This window comes from Apteryx mantelli, unplaced genomic scaffold (genome assembly GCF_036417845.1).
Source record: "Apteryx mantelli isolate bAptMan1 unplaced genomic scaffold, bAptMan1.hap1 HAP1_SCAFFOLD_20, whole genome shotgun sequence".
Taxonomy (NCBI): domain Eukaryota; kingdom Metazoa; phylum Chordata; class Aves; order Apterygiformes; family Apterygidae; genus Apteryx; species Apteryx mantelli.
In genome coordinates this window covers 821989-839157 of record NW_027118553.1, presented here as the reverse complement: position 1 = coordinate 839157, position 17169 = coordinate 821989, and the positions used below count along the sequence as shown (strand labels likewise).

At 52.4% G+C, this 17169-nt stretch overlaps 1 protein-coding gene across 1 annotated transcript; it reads right to left on the bottom strand.

The window, feature by feature from the left end:
* Nucleotides 1-8782: 8782 nt before the first annotated feature.
* On the bottom strand, nucleotides 8783-9742 carry LOC136995963 (olfactory receptor 14C36-like). The gene has a single exon (XM_067316959.1). It carries the CDS (start codon nucleotides 9740-9742, stop codon nucleotides 8783-8785), a length of 960 nt encoding a protein of 319 aa, XP_067173060.1.
* Nucleotides 9743-17169: the final 7427 nt, after the last annotated feature.

The following is a 17169-nucleotide window of genomic DNA, read 5'->3' as shown; positions in this document are numbered from 1 at the left end:
GATGATTGCCGTAGGTTTGCGTTCACCGTACCACACACCAATCTGGATGCCCCTGCAAAGCGGTACCAATGGACGGTCCTACCGCAGGGCATGAAGAACTCGCCCGCCTTATGCCAAACATATGTTGCCAGCGCCCTGCAGCCGGTACGTGACCACTGGCCGGGCATGAAAATTATTCACTACATGGATGACATACTCCTGGTGGCAGAAGAGGACAGGCACCTAGAACAAGCCCTCCAAGAGGTCAGACAGAATTTGGCGGAGGCGGGACTGCAACTGTCAGAAGCGAAGCTCCAACGAGGAAGCGACATCAAGTACCTGGGGTGCCGCGTCAGCCCCACGGAGGTGCGGCCCCTAAGAATAGAGTTGAACCTGAAGGTGACTACCCTGCACGATGTACAAAAATTAGTAGGTGCGCTGCAGTGGCTGAGGCCTATCATTGGCATAACGCCGCAGGAGATGAACCCCCTCTACAACCTGTTGAAGGGGAAGGCACCCTGGGAGCCCAGACACCTTACACCAGAGGCCCAGGAGAGCCTTCGCAACATAGAGCAACGAATGGCCACAGCTGGATTGGGGAGGTGGGATCCGCAGGCCCCTATCATCGCTATGCTGAAGGTAACCAGGGCAGGCCTTATAGGGGCCCTTGCGCAGGACAAAGCGGCTAAAGTGAGGATCCTACTGTGGCTATTCTCCAACCAAGTCAGTACAGCGTTCTTACCCATCACTGTGGCAACCGCTAAGGTAATCACCAAAGCACGGAAGGCTTGCTGTCGGCATTTTGGTAAGGACCCAGACGTCATCGCGACATCTATACCCAAGGCAACCTGGAATACTTATTTTGCCCAAGACGAGGATGTTGTCTTGGCGCTACATACCTTCGGAGGAGTGCTTCAGCACGGAAAAACCCCTGCGCTGTTAGAGAGCCTTGAGCATTGCTTTCCAGAGATTAAGCCGAGGGTACTTCCACAGCCCCAGCCGGGTCCGACGTTCCTCACGGATGCCTCGTCGCGAACCTCTACAGCAGCAGTAGTTTGGTACAAGGATGAGCAGTGGCACAAGGCTACGTGGCAGCAGGAAGCCAGTGTTCAGTGGCTGGAAGCGAAAGCGGTCTGCATGGCCCTGGCACTAGGACCAAATAGCCACGCAAACATCACCACGGACTCCATCTTCGTTCACAATCTGGTAAACAGGATGACCCAGCCTGGGTTCGTAGGAAGCGATATCTGCATGATGTTAGAAGAGGCGCTGCAGAGCCGGACTGCGCCCTGCACTATAATGCATGTCAACAGCCATCAATCACTGCCTGGGTTCTTCTACGAAGGAAACAGCCTTGCCGACGGGGCCACCAAAGGAATATGGACGATGACCAAGGCGAAGGAGGTGCACGACTTCCTTCATTTGGGGCCTCGCGCGCTGGCAAAGCACTCAGGCATTCCTCTGGCCAGAGTGCGGGAAATCGTCGCGACGTGCCCATATTGTCAGAAAACACTGCTGTGGGAGGCGGGGGTGAACCCCCGGGGTCTAAAAGGGAACGAGATATGGCAGACGGACTTTACCTATTTCCCGGAGTTCAAGCCACGGCCTTGGCTGGCGGTAACAGTAGACACCTGTAGCACCGTGATCATCGCAACACAGCATCAGAAGCAGACGGCCCGAGCGGCACAGAGCCACTGCAACCTAGCCATTGCATAGCTAGGGGTGCCTGCGAAGATAAAGACGGACAACGGGCCCTGCTTTGTCTCCCAGAGCACAGCTGAATGGGCACAGCTATGGGGAATTGCTCTACTCAGAGGCCTGCCCTATAACTCCACAGGCCAGGCAATCGTAGAACGGGCCAACCAAACACTGAAAAGGAAAATAAAATCCCTAGCTGAGGCGGAAGGCTGTGGGGGAGGCATCCCTCCTGAGAAACAGGCGATGCTACTGCATCGGGCGCTCTACGTGCTGAACCACCACAGCAGAGGGGATTGCCCCACGGAGCCAGTGAGGAGACATTGGGGGCACCTACCGCCCTCGACGGGTCCAGGTGTGAAGGTCCGCTTCCCAGGGGAAGGGGAGTGGGAGACAGGATGGGAATTGATATCACAGGGAAGAGGGTATGCCGCGGTAAAACGGGAGGAGCAGATAAGATGGGTTCCAATGAAATGCATAAGACCTGACTTAAATGCGCGGACGGAAGGGTCTGGGGTGTAGCTAATCATTCTCGGTGAGATTCCATCCTGAACAGGGCAACGCCAGACGGGGACGCTGCTGCCTGATTGGATTGATGTTTATCGCCGGCTTCATGATTCCGGGGACCGCAGAGTCATACTGGAGGAGGTGAGCACAGGCGCACAGAGCAGCGCACTACTGCATCCCGCTCAACCCTGAGGCGGGGCCGGCAGAGACCCCAGCGTGCCTGGTGTTCCGGCCACTATGGGTTAACACCAGTACTATGCCGGCCGTCCCGATGATCGTCGACTCCAACCTGACCCTGGAGGCTAAGGGAAAAACGGGAGCTGCGCCAGACCCTTCCTGACGGGGAACAGGTCAACACAGGGGCATGGATCTTGTCATGGTTTGATTGTAAATGGCTTATAACGCTGAGCTTGGTAGCACTCACAGTAGTGATAGCGATATGCTGCGGCTTGCTAATTCTAAATTATTGCTTACGGCATGTACGGGCTTAACTGCTTGATAGACATGAGCGCAGAGTATATCAATTAATGGTACAGGAGAAGAGGTTCTAGAAAGGGGGGGGGATGTGGAGGATCTTGGGAAACTGCGTAGACAAAGATATTTGCATGAGAAGCGGTAGAGTAGGCATAGCGGGAGATCACGCGGTGTGACGCGCAGCCTAGGGGTGGGAACGAAATGCAACTGTATGTAAGCTTGAACGCAGCTCACAATAAACGCCATTTTAGCATCTGTCACATTGAGGTCTGTGCTTGTGGCCCTGCAGCAGGGAGCTGCAGTGCTCTCCTGGTGGCGCCATGGGACCGAGCGAGAGCGCGGCAACACACCACTGTGTACAGAACAGTCGCCACCAGATCCAGAGCTGGGGAGGAGAGGGAGGGGGGCTTCAGGTGGGCAAATGTGAGAATGCTGACAAACAGGGAGACCACAGCCAGGTGAGGCAGGCACATGGAAAAGGCTTTGTGTCGTCCCTGCTCAGAGGGGATCCTCAGCACAGCAGTGAAGATCTGCACGTAGGACAGCACAATGAAAATGAAACAGCCCAAAATTAAAGAGGCAGTAACCACAAGAAGCCCAGCTTCCCTGAAGTAGGAGTCTGAGCAGGACAGCTTGAGGATCTCGGGAACTTCACAGAAGAACTGGTCAATGACATTGCCTCTGCAGAGTGGTATGGAAAATGTGTTTCCAGTGTGTAAAAGAGCAGTGAGAAAACCACTGTCCCAAGCAGCTACTGCCATTCTGACACAAGCTCTGCTGCCCATGATGGTCCCATAGTGCAGGGGCTTGCAGATGGCAACATAGCGGTCATAGGCCATGACTGTGAGAAGAGAACATTCAGTTCCAACTGAAAAAAACAAACAGAAAGACCTGGGCAGCACATCCTGAGTAGGAAATGGCCCTGGTGTTCCAGAGGGAATTGGCCATGGATTTGGGGACAGTGGTAGAGATGGTGCTGAGGTCCAGAACGGAGAGGCTGGGGCAGAAGAAGTACATGGGGGTGTGGAGGTGGTGGTCACAGGCTACGACTATGATGATGAGGCCGTTGCCCAGGAGGGCAGCCAGGTAGATGCCCAGGAAGAGCGAGAAGTGCAACAGCTGCAGGTCCCGTGTGTCCGCAAATGCCAGGAGGAGAAAATCATTGAAGGAGCTGCTGTTGGACATTTGCTTTGCCTTGGTTCAGGGCACTGTCCAAGGAGGAAAAGGCATTGACAAGTTAGAACAGGCTTCTCTGAGCAAAAAACATTCCAATCCTCAGAGGACCCACCATATGTCCTCTCCCCTTTGCCTTCATTCAGCTCCCTTTCCTGACCTCTCGTTTGTGCTGAGGGTGCCGTGCAGCACAGGGGCCTCTGCCCATAGGCTCCACAGGAGTCAGCCCTGCTCTGCTGGGGGGTGCAAATGGAGATGTCAGACTGCCTTGTGCATTTGGTGGGCATCCCTGGGGATGCGCAGCATGAGCTGAGTGAAGGGCATTATGTCCAGTGACTCAGTGGCAATAGTCTCTTTTTATCCTTGTGAGAGACGAGTACAGCACTCATGGCAGCTGACTCCGAAAGAGAAGATCCTTCTGAGGGATGCGTATCTCCAAATCTTGCCCTCCTCAACAGAAGTGTCTGTTTCTGGATCAATCACAGCAGCTCCCACTCTGCCAAGGGAGAGAAGTAGGGCAGTGAAGGCAGGGGCTGACCCAACCCTTTGCAGACACCTCTGTCCCAATGAGATGGACCCTGTCCTCATGCCAGTTTACCATCTTCCCTCTTTCTCCAGGCACTGTAGTGGCACTGGGAAGTGACTAGCTCTGAGGTGCACATCCTGCAGCAGATTACACCCACCTGTCTTGTGGAAAGGCTGTGAACATGTAAACACTGATTTTCTCCAGAAAAGGGGCTGCAGTGGAGGGGTCTGTTTCTGTATTTCTTTAGTTTTCGGATGCCTCCATCACACCCTGGGAGCCTTCTTGGATGGCATAGAAATCTTTGGCATTTCAGTTGCTCTCAGCATGAGCACTTGTGCACCGCAAGAGGAAAAAGGGCTCACGGTGACTCTGTACAGAGTCAGGGGATCTGGTCTGTCCATGAGTCTTGCCCCTCTCTGCCCTGTGTTCACAACTCTCCCAGCTAAAGGACAATCACACTCACAAATTACTTTAAGAAAGAAACGGGATGGACCTGAGAGTGGAGGGCTTCAGTTTCAAAGTGAAGCTTTCCAAATTCTTCTCTCTCAGCCCACATATGGAGAGAGTGCCATGGAGAGCTCTTCGGAGCATGTGACGATGTTTCTGACTCACATGACCAGCACAAGGACTCTCAGCTATCACACATACGTTATGGGAGAGCTGTGGTCTTCTGGAGGGCAGCTTGCAGCCTGTTGGGACACCCTAGAGAGACAGTCAAGAGGGCTAGAGATGGGGCTTCTTCTTAAGGGAGAGTCAGATCATTCCCCTACCAGATGAAATGTAGTGCCTAGAGGGTTGGAAGGGGACTTGGACATGCCACTGCCCTGAAGACAACTCCAGGCAGCACCGACAGAGTCAATGCCTTAACTGCAGCTGAACCCCCCTCCTTCAGCCCAGAGAGTACAAGAGCAAGAACCAGAGCAGCACAGAGAGGTGAAGAAGCAAGGAGCAACACTGTGATGCTCCTACCACAGGGAAAGCAAGGAGCGAGAGACAGATGGGCGGCCAGGAAAGCCTTCCCCTCACCCAGCTGTGTGCACCACCTCCCAGACCTGCACAGACAAGGACAGTTGCTCTCAGCCCCTTTGTCACACAGTGGGAGATGGGCACGCTGCAGGAGAGATGCCCCTCTCCTCTGCTGGAGCTCAGGCTAGAGCATGCAGCTCATGCCCTGGACCCCCTGGCCTTGAGGGCAGAGGCTCTGCTGGGTGGCAGAGGAGACACAGGGGACTTGCTTAGAGCAAGAGGTCTTGCACTGAAGGGCATGACAGGGAGATCTCCAAATTCCCCCTCCCATAGCATTTATGGTTCTAGTTTCCTCGCATTCACGGATCATTTCTTCACTGCTTGGAGCTTTTTCCTCCTGGGAGCTGTTTCTCTCTCGCATGCCTTTTCCCTGCCAGCACTCTGCGAACAGGAGGAAAATGAAAGCACCGACTCAGGAGAGCCCGTTATCTTTAAGCTATCCCCTGTCCCTGCCTTGACTGTCCTCTAGAAAAGGCCTCTTGGAAATATCGTGGGGGTGAGCTGGAGCTGAGAGCAGCCCTGACCCACGCAGCACCATCTCAGCAGGAGAATGAACCTGCCTTGCCACGGGTGACTCCTTCCACCCAGAGCTTCACCCTGCAGTGCTGTGGGGAGCTCTGCAGGCAGGCTGAGTGCTGACCCTCGCAGGCAGCAGAGTCACTGCCCCGGGCACACAGCACCCTGGGGTGCAGGGATGCTGCTCTGAATTCCAGCCCTGGAGATTCCTGCTGAAGATCTCCAGCACCATGATCTGCTCTGAGATGGTCTAACTTTACAGTTAGATGAGGTTGGAAAGTGCTTTCTCCAGGAGAGTTTTCAAAGATCTCCTGACCCCTGCCCCACTACTGCTCCACTATCATGGTGACTATTTTTTTTTTTCCTTAAACTTGTCTCTTGTGCTTTCCTCCCCTTGGCCCCCAGCCACACCATCCCATCTACGTTGCCCAAGGACAATCAGAGCCTCACCTCCAAGCACAGCCTTGCTGGGATCTCCTGGGACCGTGCAGGTGGGCCGTGGTGGCCAGCTCTAAGCAGACATACATGCTGCAGGTCCCTACATGGTCTCAGAGGAGAGCGTATGGAGACATAGCATGACCCAGGGCAGAGCCTGTGGGCTGACACCAGGGCAGAGCTGGGGTCAGCAGGGCTGGGAAGAGAAGCTCCAGCAGCTCCTTTCCACACGCGGGCAGGGAGTGATGCAGCCGGCAGTGCTCCTGAGAGAGGATGGTGACACAAGAGAAGGGGAGCACCGAAAGCTATGGCACTGAGCACTGATCATCTGTGCTGGGTCTGGGAGTCCTGGCAGGCGGTGCTGATGGCTGCAGCCCCCAAGAGACCCCCAGCCCTGCTAACAGCAATGAGTCCCCTCTGTGACTGTTGGGAGCTTCTGGAGTGTCATGGCTCCCATCTGCACCTCATCCCTGCACTGGCCCAGCCCTTGGTGCCCTGGCCACTATGGCCTTCCTGTTCAGCAGCCTCCCACCAGTCCCCAGACCCTGCCCAAGCCTCATCCTGTCCCTCCCGGGGTTAGCAGAAGGCCATGCTCTGGGGTCTGCTGGTGCCTGGACCCAGGGAGAGAGTCCAGGCAGGATGGCCATCCCCCCCATACCGGTGCTGAGCCCAGCCAGCAGACAGAGCTGGTCACATTCCAAGATCACCCCTCACCAGCACCATGGGGAATGGCCAGTGCTGGAAATGGCTCGTATGAGGGGCTCAGTCTGGAGGAGTTTCCTGGGGCAGTTTCTCCTCTCTGCTCCTGCAACAACAATCTGAGCCAGATCTTTGTTCTGACAGACCCTGCTTGAGACCCCCCCCATGGGAAGAGGATGGTCTACAGGCCGAGTAGACGGCCCCAGGACGTCCTCTGCATGCTCCCTGCCAGCCATGCAGAGGACCCAGCAGAGGGCTTGTCCTCTCAGGGCTAACAGCTGGATGCCCAGTCCTACAGCTGGGCATGGAGCCTTGTCTGGGGGTGACATCCGGGGTATGGACCAGCACACAGGGTGTCTGAAGACACACATTTTGTCTGAAGGACACATGCTGGGGACAGGGCCTGAGGGACAGCAGCAAACTGATAGGACTCCTGGGTCATGCTTCCTTCAACACAAGCTCCCACAAGGGCTCCCAGCCTTCTTTTTGGTGCCAGTTGTCAGGAGGGATGATGGCACAAGGAGCTGGGAGGGTGGGGAGCGTTAATCCTTCTTCAGGCACTTCCCAGGCCATGTGGAGGGCCAGCAGAGCAAGGACTTCTGGCTCTGCACTGGGAGCTCACTTCAGTGTGCCCATGCTCTGAACATTGTCTTGCATGAAAGGTTGGCAATTTCAAGCCCAGTTCCACTTCCTTCCATCTCTCCCAATCCCTCCTCTGATCTCATTGGCCATTCCCACACCCCCTCCCCTCTTCTGCCGCAGGGCCCCGAGCTGATGGTGCTGCTCTGCAGAGCGAGCGGGCTGTGGGGCCACAGGGCCAGAGGATCACTCTGCACTGGCCATGCTGGTCAGGGTGGGAAGCAGACCCAATCAAATGGGGATCATGGCCTCTAATTCCTCCAGGGACTGTGGATGTGGCAGGTGCTTGGAGGGACTATGGAGCATTTCCAGGGGTACTGATGGAGTCCAGGTGCACCTCTACATCTTGCCCCTGGTATCACACTGACGACATGAATCGCTCTCCAGTCTCCCTTCCCCATGACAGATGGGTCCCCACTGCCTCTGCTGGGATGGCAGAGTCCTCCTTTGCCCATGGATACCTGGGTTTAGTGTTTTACCTTTAGGTGACTCCACCTTGGGGGACCTCTCCCTTTGTAAGGCTCCACTCACTGCCCACCCCAGGCACACACTGTCCCAGGAGATTCCCGGAGCTCTCCTGGTACCTCCAGCTTCCCCTCCAGAAGGACGGGCATCTGACACTGTGCTTTAACATGTGGAGCAGCCCTAGGTTTGTACATCATCACTGACAATTCATCATCTCCACTGCTACTGGACAGCGATGGGCGAGTCCTAAATCCAGCCCTTGTTCTCTAAGAGATCATTACATGATTAGGAGCTTTTTGCTTCTAAACCCATGGACAACTCTGCCCAGCAGGCCCTTTTGACATGCAGTTCCTTAGGCCTATTCTTGACACCAGCTTTGGAAGAAAAGCCCAGCCTTCAGGCCCTGCACTGGGTAGAAGCTACTTTATTACAGAGATACTGTGGGAGAGTCAGCTCTGATGCAGTGTTAGACATGACTTTATGTGGGTACCAGGTGAGACAGAGCAGTCTCAGGAAAAGTGGAATGAATCCAAGCATTTGTGTAGCAACATGATAACAAATAATAATAATAACAATAGCAATAATAACAGTAACATTAAAAATAAAGTGAACAAACAAAGGTCAGGGATGGTTGGGATACACGGGGATTCAACTGTGGAGAGAAAAGGCAATTTTATCACTGCTGAAAAATGTCCATGAAATCACTTTCCTCAGGGCATCTTTGAGCTCCTTGTTCCTCATGCTGTAGATGAGGGGGTTCACTGCTGGAGGCACCACTGCGTACAGAACAGCCACCACGAGATCCAGAGCTGGGGAGGAGAGGGAGGGGGGCTTCAGGTAGGCAATGAAGACAGTGCTGAGAAACAGGGAGACCACGGCCAGGTGAGGCAGGCACATAGAAAATGCTTTGTGCCGTCCCTGCTCAGAGGGGATCCTCAGCACAGCAGTGAAGATCTCCACATAGGACAGCACAATGAAAATGAAACACCCAAATAATAAACAGACACTAACCACAATAAGCCCAACTTCCCTGAGGTAGGAGTCAGAGCAGGAGAGCTTGAGGATCTCGGGAATTTCACAGAAGAACTGCTCCACAACATTGCCTTGACAGAGTGGTATTGAAAATGTGTTCCCAGTGTGCAGCGCAGAATAGAGAAAACCACTGGCCCAGGCAGCTGCTGCCATTTTAACACAAGCTCTGCTGCCCATGAGGGTCCCGTAGTGCAGGGGTTTGCAGATGGCAACATAGCGGTCATAGGCCATGACAGTGAGAAGAAAATACTCTCCTGCAAGCAAGAAGACAACCAGGAAGAGCTGGGCAGCACATCCTGAGTAGGAAATGGCCCTGGTGTCCCACAGGGAATTGGCCATGGATTTGGGGACAGTGGTGGAGATGGCGCCAAGGTCAAGGAGGGAGAGGTTGAGGAGGAAGAAGTACATGGGGGTGTGGAGGTGGTGGTCACAGGCTACGGCTGTGATGATGAGGCCGTTGCCCAGGAGGGCAGCCAGGTAGATGCCCAGGAAGAGCGAGAAGTGCAAGAGCTGCAGCTCCCGTGTGTCTGCAAATGCCAGGAGAAGGAACTCATTGAGGGAGCTGCTGTTGGACATGTTACTATCTCTGGGCGTGGGGGACTGTCGAAAGAAGAAAAGACATTGACAAGTTAGAAGAGAGTTTTCAGGCAAAATGCCTCCCAAATGTTCCAGTTCTCATGTAACCCCCCACATTGCCTCTCCCGTTACTGAGAGGATCTTTGTGCAACTCCCTTGCTTGAGCTCCACTTTGCAGTGGCTAAGTGTTTTATGAGGAACAGGGACCTCTGCCTATGAGCTCCAGAGAAGTTAGTCCGGCTGTATAGTGGTGGGATACATGGGAATGGGGGTGACTAGCTCTGATATTCACAGTTCCTGTCAGGTGAAATCCACTGGGCATGTGGAAGGGCTTTTCAGCATCTGCACCACCACTTCTAAAGAATGAGGGTTGAGGAACAGAGTTTTAGAGATTTTTAAAGGGTGTTTTTTTTCTATTAGATGTCCTTGTTACCCCTGTGGAGTGTTCCTGGAAGGCAGAAATCCTTGGCATTTCTACTTAGTCCTGACAAAAATGTATTCCCTGTCACTTGGTGCAGAGTGAGCACAGCTTGTCTGTCTATTAGCCTGGTTCTCCCCTTCTAGCCAAGGACACACTGGGCTCTTTTCAGATGCCCATATACAGTTTCCCAACACCATTTCCATACTCTCAGCATCTCTTCAGATTCCTCACGGGTCTCTTGGACATCACAGAGATGCTATGAGGCAGCAGTGCCCTTCTGGAGGGCAGCTCAAAGTCTGCCAGGACATGACAGGGAAACAGTCCAAGGACATTTAGGACTGAAGATGGGCTCTCCTTAAGGGAGAGTCAGCTCATTTCCCAACCCCACAGACTGCATTTCCTGGAACCGCATGGACTAGAAGGGGGCTGCAGACACCTCACTCCCAAGCAGACCCCTCTCTTGCACAACTCGCAGGGCAGGTGTCTGAACTGCAGCTGAAAACCCAGCAACCTCAGGGAGCCCAAGAGAAGAACAGGAGGAGCATCATGGAGAGAAGGGGAAACAAGGAGCAATACCATGATCCTGTTGCCAAGGGAGGCAAGGAGAGAGAGGCAGATAGGCACTCAGGAAAGCCCTCACCTTACCCAGCTGGGCATGCTGCCTCACAGATGGTGACATCGCAGGGCAGTCGCTCTCAGCCCCTGGACTCCATGGCTGTCAGGACAGAGGCTCTGCTGGGTCAGAGAAGAGACATGGCGGGCTTGCTTGGAAGAAGCTGTCTGCATCGGAGGGACTGAGCAAGACTTGCACAAATCCATTCTCCCATGATGATTCTGTTAGCAGGTCCCTCTCATTCCCTGTCCATCTCTGCTGCCTGGAGCTGTCCCTGCTGCCAGCTCTTTCTCTGTCCCAGCATCTTTTCCTTGCCGCTGCTCACAGACCCCATCCCACCCTCTGTGGGCTCAGTTCTGCCCTACAGAAACCACACAGGACAGGGCACTGGGCACAGCTGTCTCTGCTCTCACAGGTGCTAAAGAGCAGGTCAGGAAAACTCTTATAAAGCAGTCAAGGTGCTGCCAGTGCTGTCTGTAGGCTGAGGTGGGGTTGAAGGGGTTGATGAAGTTTCTCACAGACCAGAGGTCACTGAATTCATGACTGAATCTATCAGTCATAGGATGGGATGGGTTTAGAAGATCCCTCCAGGAACCTCAGTAGCACTGCCCTGCAGCCAGAGAATTACCATGTCAGGAGCTGTGAAGATTCCTCCCACAATGAGCTCTCCTCTGTCCTCCCACTCCACACTGCCTTTCACTTCTCACTGTCTTCTCTCATCTCACGTCAGCAGCAACAGGCATTGCCTGGAGCCCTGCTGCTCTTTGCAGAGGATCTACTGCTGCACACAGCTGTCTCTGGGCAGTGCTGTCAGGTTGCCATCAGCTCCTTCCATTGCAGGAGCCTGGCCCTGCCCAGGAGCAGGGGCCCAGCTCAAGTCCTGACTTTCTCTGTCCCTTGTGCTCCCTCCTCCTGGGAAATGTTCCCTGAGGTAGACTAAAATCATCACCATTGGTCTCTTTCTCAACACTGAAGGAAGACTGATTCCAGCATTACGATTTGTCTCATCACAGCATGGTTATCTGCAAGAGGTGGAAATGTCTCACTCCTAACTAGGCAGGAAGCTACTCGAGGACAAGAAGGGAGGTCGTTTACCCATGGTTCAGGTTTTGATTCAGATGAGTCAACCTGGGCATCACAAGCCCCTTTAGAAGCCCCTGGCATGCAGTGGGATTCAGCTCTCTCCCATGAATTCCACAAAAAAAAGCAGGAGGTGGGATTCTCCTTGCCCAAGCCAAAGTGTACACAACAGAGATGTCTGTGTGCGAGCTCCTTGTCTAAGCTCACGTTATAATCACCGCAGATGGAGGGTGGGAGTCAGTTGCTCCCACACAAACACCTGGGGATGTTTGAAGAGACAGAGGTGGTCCAAAGCATGTGCTAGTGTCTGCTTGCTCTGATGGAGCAACTATGAGACCAACATCCTTCTGGAGCATGAGGTGGGGGCCAGATGGGGAATTTCCTTGGCCATCTCAAATGACACCAGATGCCTAATACTGCTAGAGCACCACTCACTAGGAAGCTGTGACACAAGCAGATTCCTACAGTGCAAAATCCTAATGTAATCCAGGGCAGACACTGCATGTAATGACATAAAAAAAGGCTGGTAGGGCCATGTCAGATGTCTGGGGTGTCCAGCACAAGTGCATGTTTCTAGCACATACAGTATGGCCCCTACAGGAAAGCCATGCCCTTTTGGAGTGGTGCTGGGCAAGTGCCCCAGGGCACCTTGCCTTTCCTACCTGTGCCCAAACAAATGAATCCTACCTCTGCCTTCGGGCACAGGCTGTACTGCCCACATCTAAGCGTGCTGCATAAATGGGAGACACATCACCCCAAGGTCTCCAGTCATGTCCCTGCGCTCTTAAAACCTTCTAGTTCTCTTCTCCCTGACCCTCTTTTTGCCCCCAGATGACATAAACAGGGACTGTGCTAATGAGGTCCACAGGGTCACTGGATCGCAGGCTGTCCAGGCCAGGGACTTCTTCAGTGGCACCTTATCCTGCCTGGACATTGCTTCACCTCTGTCACAGGCCCCAAGGTGCTGCAGAGTCAACTCAGGCAGCAAACTCCTCTCCTGCCATTCCTGCACAGCCCAGTTTTGTTTCTCCCTGGCCTTGGGCACTGCAGGCTTTGCTCTCTTAGTGGGAACCTCCTTTCACCATTACATTGCCACCTGCTTTTTATGACATCATGTCTGTCCTCTGAAGTGGGGCCATCGCGCACACAGTGTTCTTGGCTCCTGGTAACAGGCTGCACCATGACTAATCTGATTGAAACATTGCTAGAATACTGAGACGTGGTGGGATCACTTGCATGATAGGAGAGCCCTGATGGTAGGGTACAAACTCTTCAGGAGAGACCAACGGGGAAGAGGAGGAAAGGGGATGCCCTTTGTGTGAAGGGACAGCTCAGACGTGTGGAGCTCCTAACACATTAAGGCAAGGCTTTGGGTGAGAGCTTGTGGGTGAGAAGGGTGACATCGCAATGGGAGGTACAGACCACCCAATCAGGGAGGGGAGGTGGACGCCATCTCCTTTAAGCAACATGAGTAAGTCTGTGGATCAGAGACCCTGGTTCTTATTGGGGGAACTTTAATCCCCCTGACATGAACTGGAAGGGCAAACAGCAGAGTGCAAGCAGGCCAGGAGGTTTCTGGAGGGCATCAGGGACAGCTTCTTAGCACAAATGCACGATTTGTGATGCTGCTTTGTCTCTGAAAATTTCAAACCGGGAGGAACTGATCAGGGATGGAACAGACAGTGTCTGCCTGGCCTCCAGTGATGAAGAAAAAGTAGAGTTCCAGATCCTGAGTGGAGTGAGGAAGGATAGTAGAGGAGCACAGACCCTGGACGTCAGAGGGGCAGACTTGGGCCTGTTGAGGGGACTGGTGGGGGATCCCATGGGAGGCAGTTCTGAAGGGCCCAGCAGCTCAGGAAAGCCAGCAGGTCTTTAAGGACAGCACCCAGCAAGCACAAAAAGAGTCCATCGTGGTACTCAGTAAAACTAGTAGACATCTTGGGAGATTGCTTTGGCTACACTGGGAACTCAGGACTGAGCTCCAGGGCAATAAGGAAGCAGAAGGAAGGAGGGTCAGCAAAGATGGTATTTAGAAATATTGTCCAGTGAGAAGGGATGGTGTTAGGGAAGCTGAAGCTCCCCTAGGATTGCCCATTGCAGCGAGCATCAAGAGCATGAAGAAGAGCTGCTACAGCTTCAGTTACAGGAAAAGAGTAAAAAGGAAAATGTTGGCTCACTGCTGGATCAGGCAAGGAATCTATTAACAGCAGATGAAGATAAGTCTGAGAAGCTCAATGCCTTCTTGGCTTCAGTCTTCACCAAGAAGGTCTCCTGAAATGTTGTGCCTAGTCAGGAGTCCAGAGGGGGGAAAAAAGAAGCAACCAATGCTGGGTGGTGACTGAGGGAGGGATGACTTGCAAGAACTCAACCCATACAAGTCTCTGGGACTGGATGGGCTGCACCTGAGGACATTGAGAGGGCTGGCCGCTATCACAACAAGGCTAGCGTCTACCATCTTTGAAAGGTTGTGGAGATCAGGGGAGGCCCCAATGACCAGGAGAAGGAGTATGTTGTGCCCATCATCAGAACAGGCCACAAGGAGAAACCAGGGAGCTGCAGGCCCTTCAGCCTCACTTTGGTGTGGGGTGTTTCATGGAGTGAATCGTCTTGCATCACATTTCTGGGCACCTGAAGGAGAAGAAGGTGCCTGGGAACCGCCAGCATGGATTTAGTGCAGAGAAATGATTCCTGACCAACCTGATTGCCTTCTGCAATAAAAGATCTGTACTTGGTGAGGAGAGGAGAGTAGTGGGTGTCATTTATGATGATTTTAGGAAGGAGTTTGACACTGTCTCCAAGAATATTCTTGTATACAAATAGGGCATTATGACAGGCTGGGTAGACAACCAGATGGGTCAAAAGCTGGTTGGATGATCAAGCTCAGAGGGTTTTTTTGAATGGGTCAGGCTTTATCTGGGAGCCAGTGAGAAGCAGAGGATGCAGGGTTCTCTACTGGGACCTGTCCTGTCTAACACGTTCATCGGTGACCTGGAGAACACAACTCTCATCACACTTGCAGATGGCACCTCATCAGGAGAACAGTCCTAAGCTCGAGGGCTGCCATCCAGATGGACCTCAGTAGGCAGGAGGAATGGGTGGGCAGGGACTTCGTGAAATTCAAAACAAAACAAGCACCAGGTCCTGCCCCTGGGGCAGACCAACACCCTGCAGTGATATGGGCTGGGGAATGCCCGGCTGGGCAGCACCTCTGCAGAAAAGGATGCAGGATAAACACATCCAGTTAAGATTTGTGTTTCTGTATTCAGGAAAACATCATCACCAGAAGTGTAAGCTGTTAATGCCAACTCCCAGAAGTCTAGAAAGTGGAGGATGTACTCCTACTGAAATCTGCTGATGGAATTCAGTGCAGTTGTCTTCCCAAAGTGACCAAAGCACAGGATGGAATTCAGATTCCTAATTTGTAGAGATTTGGCCCTTATGAAAAAAGAACTGATATTGTAGTTAAGGCACTGAAATGCTAAATCCATTCCTATTATGAACACTGTAACCCCTATCTTTTGCAAAGGCAGACTGTCAGAAGACAAGCTGTTGGTCAACGGATCTTGATTGCCTTGTACATTGCAAACATTGCATACAGGCTCTGGATAAAACAACTATCTTGAAATCACCAGAATTATCTTCCAGGCAAAATTATACATCTGTCTATTAAGCCTGTGGGGGGGGGGGAATGGGGGGAAGGCTGGGTCTGAGTGAATCTCTTGACTCAGAAAACACTCTGCACAAACTTTTTCAGTGCTGTTTGCTGCCACAGGAAATTCTAGAAGTTTCAGGTAGGGTGCCCTCGTGATGACAGTATCCATTTGCTTGGGAAAGCACAGCATTCAGGTGCTTCAGGGATACATAACTGAACAGGAACCTAAAGAAGGAAAGCTACTGATAGGAATAGCTCTTTGGGGACATTTGCATGGCATCCAGCTGGTGTTGCAAGCTACAGAACTGGTGCCTATGCTGGACTGTTCTGTAGCAGTGTAGTAAATGTAGCTTTCAATGAGACTCCAAGAGCCTCCCACTGTACACGGACATGTGGAATATAAATGATAGTTGGTGCTGTCCTTTGGGCTTCCTGGATGCTGGTGTCCATGTCAGTGTTGAGCACAAGCAGCACAGCACAGGCAGGAAAGCTGAGGGCAGGCACTGTCAAAGGAATCTGGTTATGAATCATAATTTCCAAGTTCATTTTATAAGAGGTGACAACCTTCCGCCTGTCTGAAGAGCTCCCCAGCTCACAGCCTGCTGTCTCATTTCCAGAGGCTCCTTTGGAGCAGGATCCTTGCTCAGGAAAATCAAAGGCCATTGCCTGCAGGTGGTATCTCAAGCACATAAGCAGGCAAGCCTCTACCCCATGAAAAAAGCAGCAAGCATCCTTTCCCAGGATGCATTTCACTGTACGTCTGATCAGATGAGCACCACTCAGGCAGTTCTGGTCCCCAGAGGGAAAGTGCTAGCAGTAGGTGTGGGCCCTGACTAGACATTGCTGGTAGATGACCACAGAGGCAGCCATCACATAACCCAAATGGAGATAATCCTCTTATGTGGCAGATGAGCATCCAACCAGGTAACATGTCTGTCCATGCTTTAATGGCTCTCAGGTGCTTCCAGTAAAGGTATAATAATGCTGTAATAGAGTGATGCCAAACAACAGAACAGATTTCCTGCCTAAAAGTAAGAAGGAACAGAACAGCACCAAGTCTATTCATACTTTAACTTTCTCCTTAAGAAAAAGGCACAGATGTACAAATAGAAGTGTTGAAATGCTTTTAGTGCCTCCAATGGGGCATTGCAGGCTATTGCATTTTTTTATATTTGGTAACTGTACCCAACTAAAGGAAATGTTTACACTAATCAACAAGTGTACAATAATTGTTCCTCTTAAATACAATGAAAGAAAGGAAATATATTTCTTCCCCCCATCCCCCGCAAAAAAAAAAAAAAAAAAAAGAGGCAGAGTTACAAAAAAGGAGGCTAGGAGAAGGGCATGATGTGCAGTCAGGCTGATGCAGAACCACCTCCTGGGAGTTACAGAGTCTTACAAGGGGATGAAAACCATGGTCTGAATCCCACTGAGGTCAGGAGGAGCTCTTGCCATGGAGAGAGGTTTATGAGCAGCATCTTCCAGCTCCCTGAGCTGCCAACAACCTCCTGCCTGTTGAATGTGGAATGGAAGCTAAGGCCATGCACATCTTCATTAGATGTCTTTCAATCTAAAAGAAATGTGGATTTTCAGGCAGAAAGAACAGCAAGCACATTAAAAGCAGGCCACCTCCTTGCCCTGAGTTCCAAGCATCCTTTCCC

Coding starts and splice junctions, on each gene's coding strand:
- LOC136995963 (XM_067316959.1), bottom strand. CDS start 9,742: ATGTCCAACAGCAGCTCCCTCAATGAGTTCCTTCTCCTGGCATTTGCA.